Source organism: Mastacembelus armatus, chromosome 2 (genome assembly GCF_900324485.2).
Source record: "Mastacembelus armatus chromosome 2, fMasArm1.2, whole genome shotgun sequence".
In the NCBI taxonomy this organism is placed as follows: Eukaryota; Metazoa; Chordata; class Actinopteri; order Synbranchiformes; family Mastacembelidae; genus Mastacembelus; species Mastacembelus armatus.
In genome coordinates, this window is record NC_046634.1 from 4,324,757 (window position 1) to 4,332,488 (window position 7,732).

General features: G+C 43.0%; 1 protein-coding gene across 1 annotated transcript; it reads right to left on the reverse strand.

Moving 5' to 3' along the window:
* Nucleotides 1-3,073: 3,073 nt before the first annotated feature.
* On the reverse strand, nucleotides 3,074-3,476 carry LOC113127593 (protein unc-80 homolog). Its single transcript, XM_026302296.1, has 2 exons — nucleotides 3,354-3,476; nucleotides 3,074-3,241 (listed from the first exon to the last, which is right to left on the reverse strand). Exons 1-2 carry the CDS (start codon nucleotides 3,474-3,476, stop codon nucleotides 3,095-3,097), a joined length of 270 nt encoding a protein of 89 aa, XP_026158081.1. The 3' UTR covers nucleotides 3,074-3,094.
* Between the last annotated feature and the right edge of the window lie 4,256 nt (nucleotides 3,477-7,732).

Consider the following 7,732-nt stretch of genomic DNA (forward strand, 5'->3'; position numbering starts at 1 on the left):
GTTTGCAGGGCCGTGGAGGTCGGCGCTGACCGTGGGAGTGGACGTGACCTCCGGCGTGGCGGACTTTGAAGAGGCCGGAGGGGCCGCGACGCTGGGAGTCAGGGGCTTGCCCTCCCCCGCGGACGCCTTCTGGGCTTGAATCTCTGTAATACACAAACACAATTATTCCAAAGCCTTTGCACTTGCTCGATGACCATGATACATCTATAAATCCACCATATTATCCTCAATGCATGTATGCGTGTTTGTGCTTGTATAAAAGATGACAGACGATGATGGCGTCTCACCTGTCTGAGGCCACGCTTTCTTCCTAATGGAGGTTGTATCAGGAGGTTCTGCTGGCCAGGTTCACTCTGCACGCTGGTCACCCTGGTTCAATCACAGACATGGACACAAACGCAAAGATGCAGAAATACATAACGGCGAAGGAACCACAAGGCCACCGCATCCCCAGCTCTGCCTATTGGTAACGTTAAACAGATTTGACATCCATTTCTCAAAAGTACAATTTCATAAGACTGGACCAAAAAGAAAAAATACAACAAAAGTATCATTATGGTTGCCAACCCAGTTCCCCCTTGTCCCAACAGATTGGTATCCACAGTAGGACGCCCAATTTGATTAGCGAGAAGCCTGAGAGACACGTAAACAGTATGAAACACTATGGGAGAGAGGCTGACTTTGGTGATGGCACATCAGCTGTAAAGACTCACAGCTAACACAGAAGAAGAGACAGAGCTCCCTGGCCCTGGGGCTGAAGGGCCCTCTTTAGATTTTTAGGAAGGGGGCTGGTTAGATAGCACAGCAGATGAGCTGAGATGATGAGGGTCAGTGCTCAAAAGGAAGTGGGAGGGTGGGGGTTGGTGGGACAGAGACATTGGACCCACACAGACAGCGTCACCACGCTGAGCACCTTTCTTATGAGGGTAGGAAGCCAGAGTATTCCCTCTGACCTCAGCTAGCAAACCTGCAGCATATTTTTCACATCCCACTATTCTTACTATTTAAAACAAACAAACAAACAAACAAACAAACACTATAAATCAACAGAGAAATACACAGAAAAAATGTCTGTGGCTGTGGGATACAGCTGCTTGATCCTTTTCAAAATATTAATTGCACATATTCCATAAACAAGTCAAGATCAGAATTGTACGTTAACATTTCAAAAAAGAAAAACTAATATTCTCACACCACGATCAACACTTATAACTGTCAGGCTACATATCTTTGTATGATCGCATTTCATACTTGGTGTGAAACCTCTGGCTCCACTTCAGGCTCTGCCTGAACACCAGGTACAAAATCATCAACTATAGAACAAACAGATCCAGGCCATCATATCAAAACATTGTTTCATAAATTGTTTGTGAATTTCTGAAGAAAACATTTGAAAAAGCGGTTTGACTAATATTACCTGTGACTCAACATGGTGGCGCGGGGGGGAGGAGTTGTATCAGGAGGTTCTGCTGGCCAGGTTCACTCTGCACGCTTCTGCTCATTCTTTGGAATCGACAGCAGGGGGCGTCCTATCTGCAGAGAACTCACAAGTAACAGCAACTAGGTATAGAGAATTGTTTCCACACTACCACGTTTACACAAACACAATTATTCCAAAGCCTTTGCACTTGCTCGATGACCATGATACATCTATAAATCCACCATATTATCCTCAATGCATGTATGCGTGTTTGTGCTTGTATAAAAGATGACGGACGATGATGGCGTCTCACCTGTCTGAGGCCACGCTTTCTTCCTAATGGAAGTTGTATCAGGAGGTTCTGCTGGCCAGGTTCACTCTGCACGCTGGTCACCCTGGTTCAATCACAGAGATGGACACAAACGCAAAGAAGGAAAGCCTCATGCTCGCTCACCACACTGGGAATGCTCATGGAGTCATCTAGACACAGGAGGATCGAGGGATCATTGAAACACAGTCATACAGTATGATATGCAGTGAAATGCTTGCACAACTGCCCATGACCTCAGTTAACGTAAACATTTTTTTTATAGAAATAAGGGCACGAGAATAAGCATAAGAAAGAAAAAGAATAATAATAATAATAATAATAACAATAACAAATGTGCCAAATATATAGATAAAATGAACAATGAATTTGCAAGTGCAATTATAACTTTGCAAATATACAATAGATAAGACAAAAATAGAATAGAAATAAAAAATGTACAGATTTGCAATGTGGATAAAAAAACAATTTACAGTGTGCAGTATGTACAGTATTGGAAGGGATGGGAGTGATGGGTGCAATGTCCAGTGCACCCCTGTTGTGCTGTGCAAATGTACAATGAGTCCAGTATTATGTGCTTGAGTGTGCAAAAGTGCAATGTGCAATGTCCACTCTCATGTGCAAATGTGCAGGTGTTGTGGTCTGTGAGTGGGGAGAGTGTTGTACAAGAGAGCAGGTAGGTCTAAGTGGTGTTCTCGTCCAGAGACCGAATAGCCTGTGGGAAGAAGGTTCTCCTCAGTCTCTCTGTGTTGGTCTTCAGACAGCGAAAGCACTTCCCTGACTGCAATAGAGAGAACAGTCTATTGTTGGGATGGCTGAGGTCTTTCGTGATCTTCTTGGCCTTGGTCCAGCACCGCTTGTTGAGATTGAGTGCAGGTCAGGGAACTCTGTGCGGATGATGCGCTCAGCTGATCGCATCACCCTCTGTAGAGCTCGTCTGTCCTGCATGGTGCCGTTCCCGAACCAGGTCGTGATGTTTCCCGTCAGGATGCTCGCTATGGTGCAGGAGTAAAAGTTCCTGAGCACCTTGGAGGGCAATCTAAAGTCTCTCAGGTGCCTGAGGTGGTAGAGACGCTGCTGGGTTTTCTTCACCACCGTGTTGGTGTGACAGGTGAACGGATGTGTTTATACTAGATCGTCCCTAAGATTTCAAATCTGTTTACAAGGTAACCAGCAATAACAGTGCAGACCAGAAACAGAACACTTAAAAGACTGCATGCTGCCACAAGACCAGAAATAAACTTAATGTGAATAAATAAATCTTGACAAAATGCAAATATAAGTTAGATACGATGCATCTTAGATACCATCCAAATTGATTTCATAAAAACTATTCATGAACTGCCTCAAATCAGAAAAAAGTCTGTACCTTTGCTTCCAGACCCCACTGTCAATACAAAGGGAATGAGCAGGTTGAGCAGCATCCCCTCACGCCTCTCCTGATTGGTGAAAGGTGAGATCACATGACTGAGAGGGAAATCATCCTTTAAGGCCTAGGATGGTGGAAAAGGAGGAAACAGAAGTTAGCCCTGATAGTGGGCGTATGGAACATATTATTTAGGAACACAGTTTTGATGAAGTCAGATGAGTATAATTGAAGTCTACCTGGATCTGCAGGGCCACCAGCCGCACCACTGCTGTGCTGAAGGGCAATGGAGGAGAAAGGTATGGGCTGAGGTGCAGCAGAGGTAAGCCGTCTGCCACACTGGACGGTCCAACCACGCCCATCACCTGACAATGCACAAAAATAATGCACAAAAACTGACTCGGATCTTTAACTCTCGAACAGTAAATTGAACCAATCATTTTGAGTCATTTCGTTCATTTTACAGCAGGTGGCGCTGTAGCCCTCTTGTGGGCGTTGTAAAAATGGCCGCGGTTCTCAAACACTACATACTGAAGACAACATGGTTTGCTTCAGCTGACATATTATAATACACAAAATGCCACAAGCAATTCAGACCATGTGAAAACCTAGGAAAGCAAATACACACCACAATAAAGTGACTCGTATCCTGCATCCTCCCTGCCATTGTTGTTTAACAGCGCCACGGTGACTTGGTAGCTGTCACGTGACAAATGAACGAGGGACCGATGCGAGAACGAGTGTACAGCTCGCCACACAGCCTGAGCTGTGAACGATGAACGATTTGTGGCAGAGTATAACACAAAATCAACATGTTGATATAATTTTCGAAAGTATTTATTTACAATCACACTTTACATTATATACACAATAACACTACACACATCTACAAGAATCAAAGACCACTAATTAATTATGATCCCATGAATCAATAATGTGTGTCGGGTGTCAGGTGACAAATACATGAACGTCAGATATCAGACATCATTCATTTCCTTGTTTCTCAGTCCACAATGGCCTCAGAAATAAGGCTCCTGATTGGGAGCCGCTTTGATTCTCTCTCTCTCTCTCTCTCTCTCTCTCTCTCTCTTTCTCTCTGTCGCGTTTCTCTTCAATCCGCATTTGATTGACATGTGTGGCGTCTGTCTGCGCTGAGCAAAGGGGGGGGCGGAGTTACACACACAGCACACAGCAAACACACGAACAGGAGGGAGGGACCAAAACACAAACGGACTGGAAAGGTAGAAAAAAGTTGAGAAAATGAGTGACAACAGAAAACGCAGCAAAATCTGGACACATTTCAATTACATTGACCAAACTAAGGCAGAACGTAGAGTCTGCAAGACTAAAATCTCATATAGATCTGGCTTCTAAATAGTTAAACGTTTGTTTTTGCACTTTCTAATTTATTTTTTTATCGCTCTGTAGAGTGTATAAATAAAGGTGGACTTATATAATAAATAGTGCTTTATTTTTACATTTTTTTTGGTAATAAATCACATGACTAATGCGCCGCAGGTTTTCCACATTACTGATTATCTCTCGGCCACGCCCCGGTTCCTGATTGGGAGCCGCTTTGTTTCTCTCTCTCTCTCTCTCTCTCTCTCTCTCTCTGTCGCGTTTCTCTTCAATCCGCATTTGATTGACATGTGTGGCGTCTGTCTGCGCTGAACAGAGGGGGGGGGCGGAGTTACACACACAGCACACAGCAAACACACGAACAGGAGGGAGGGACCAAAACACAAACGGACTGGAAAGGTAAAAAAAAGTTGAGAAAATGAGTGACAACAGAAAACGCAGCAAAATCTGGACACATTTCAATTACATTGACCAAACTAAGGCAGAACGTAGGGTCTGCAAGACTAAAATCTCACATAGATCTGGCTTGTAAATAGTTAAACGTTTGTTTTTGCACTTTCTAATTTATTTTTTTATCGCTCTGTAGAGTGTATAAATAAAGGTGGACTTATATAATCAACAGTTCATATAGTGCATGTTTTTTACATTAGTTGCACATAGTTTTATATTATTGTTGGTAAAAATTAATTTAAGCACCAAAAAATCTGAAGAGCCACCGAAAGAGGCTCTTTTTAGTAGGTCGAGCCAAAGCAGCCGGAATTCCCATCACTAACTTCCACATTACTGATTATCTCTCGGCCACGCCCCGGCTCCTGATTGGGAGCCGCTTTCTCTCTCTCTCTCTCTCTCTCTCTCTCTCTCTCTCTCTTTCTCTTTCTCTCTCTCTCTCTCTCTCTCTCTCTCTGTACCTTCTGCAGGTGTCCCTGATGATTTGTATTGTGATTTGGTGCTATACAAATAAAATTGAATTGAATTGAATATGTCATTTCAATGAAATATTCCTCTTCTGTGCTACGACTGACTTCCTTCACCTTAAACATTCTTACCTTTGCCGATGTTACTGTAAAGCACCGTATTAGTTAATGTTACTACAAAACCTGGTGAAACACACCACCTTGTCTTAAGGCAGGGGTGTCAAACTTACGGCCCGCGGGCCAGATGAGGCCCGCAAACGGGTTTAATCCGGCCCGCGAGATGATTTGAAGTTTAAATTAGCTGCAATTTTTCAATGAAAGAAACTGCTGTTCTAAATGTGTCCACTGGGTGTCGCAATTGCAATTATGTTAAGCAGGCAAACTGTTTATACCGAGGCTGAGCAAGTAGACCTATACCTGTCAGCTGGCCCGGAGCTAGCTGCCTTGTCGGTCCGGTCCGGCCCACTTGGGAATAGATTTTCCTCCATATGGCCCCTGACCTAAAATGAGTTTGACACCCCTGTCTTAAGGAAAGAAAAGCCTGTATGACTAACACATAACACACAAGTTATTGTACTTTGCAATGACAACCCTCTGACATACCTTTTCTTATAATATACCTACTTTACCCTGTCTCTTCTCTATATAGTCCCCAGTATGACTGTAAAAATCCTTGTACTTACTTTACAACATTTGTCCTTTGACTCACAGCTCTAACTCATCTCTACATCCTGACATATTCATATCACTAAAATATGTAGGTTACACTGATAAGACTTAATCCACACAATGATCCAACAGGCCTGAACTGCACACTGCAGCTGTTTCCTTCCACCTGCCCTCCAGCCAGTAAACAATGTCTTTGCATTATTTGATGCCACCTATTCCTGCTCTTACTCCTCCTTTCTTTACACCTTATAGTACTAATTATACCTGTTTTTGAGAAATTCCACTTCAGGGAGAAAGGGCGGGTGATCTCCACTGGTGCAACTCTACACACTCTGTGACCACTCCTTGGGCAGGCTATGACCCTTTCTGGTTCATGAACCATGTTACTGCACGAGCCTGACCTGTGGTGGTATTGTGGGGGAAACCAATTGAGACCAGTGCTCCCACCTGATTGGCAGGGAACCTGTGCTCTTATACAATTGATGATGCCATTTTATGTGTTACCTCTGTCTGGTTTTCCCTAGACAGCCCACACCGTGTGAAAAGAGACACTGCAGCAGGTTTGATAACAGAGTATATATTGTAATTGGTGAAGTACATATATTTTTATATATACAACATATATTATTTATATTATATGTTTTATATATTTCACATACACACACATATATATATATATGTAGATATATATAACCTAATATATATATATATATATATATAAATATACACATAAATATACACATAAATATGTATTTGTGTATGTATATGTATATATATGTGTGTATATATATATATATATATATATATATATATATATATATATATATATATATATATATATATCCATCCAAGGTGTACTCTCAGTGGGAGGGCAGTAACACGAGGGCCGACCCACCAAGGCTGGAGACTGAACGATACTGGAAAAACATATGGGAGAGGGAGGCATCACATAACACCAATGCCCAGTGGCGCGCAGACCTGAGAGCAGACTACAGCAACCTCCCTGAACAGGAACCAGTAACCATCGCAACGGCAGATATCCGAGAAAGGGTCTCAAACATGAAGAGCTGGACAGCACCGGGGCCTGACATGATCCACACCTACTGGCTAAAGAAGCTAACTGCCCTCCATGAGCGCCTGGCAGCTCAAATGAACCAGCTGCTAATGGATGGGACCCACCCAGAATGGCTAACTGAAGGCAGGACAGTCCTGATCCTGAAGGACCCCCAAAAGGTTGCTCCCTCAACTCCTCTGCCAGCTGACAATGGACAAGGTATGTCACGCTCCATGAGGGAACCTAATTGCAGAAATTAACTGAATCAGATGATATTGAATGTTTTCTCATTACTTTTGAAAGAATAGCAGTGGCTTGCAGATGGCTGAAGTCAGAGTGGGCTTTCCAGCTAATCCCTTTGCTAATAGGTAAAGCCAGGAGTGCTTATGTGCGTATGGATGTTGATGATGCGCTTGATTATGACGAAGTGAAGCTGGCAATTTTGAAAAAGTATGACATTAATCCAGAAAGTTATCGACAGAGATTCAGATCTCTGCATGTGGAACCTGAAGAGACTCCAAAAGAACTTTATGTGAGATTTAAAGAACTTTTTTGCAAGTGGGTGCAGCCAAAACATAAAACGGTTGATGGAATAAGTGAAATCATTATTCTTGAGGAAAAG

Coding starts and splice junctions, on each gene's coding strand:
- LOC113127593 (XM_026302296.1), bottom strand. CDS start 3,476: ATGGGCGTGGTTGGACCGTCCAGTGTGGCAGACGGCTTACCTCTGCTG. Junction 3,242..3,353: donor TGGTGGCCCTGCAGATCCAG/GTAGACTTCAAT, acceptor CCACCATCCTAG/GCCTTAAAGGATGATTTCCC.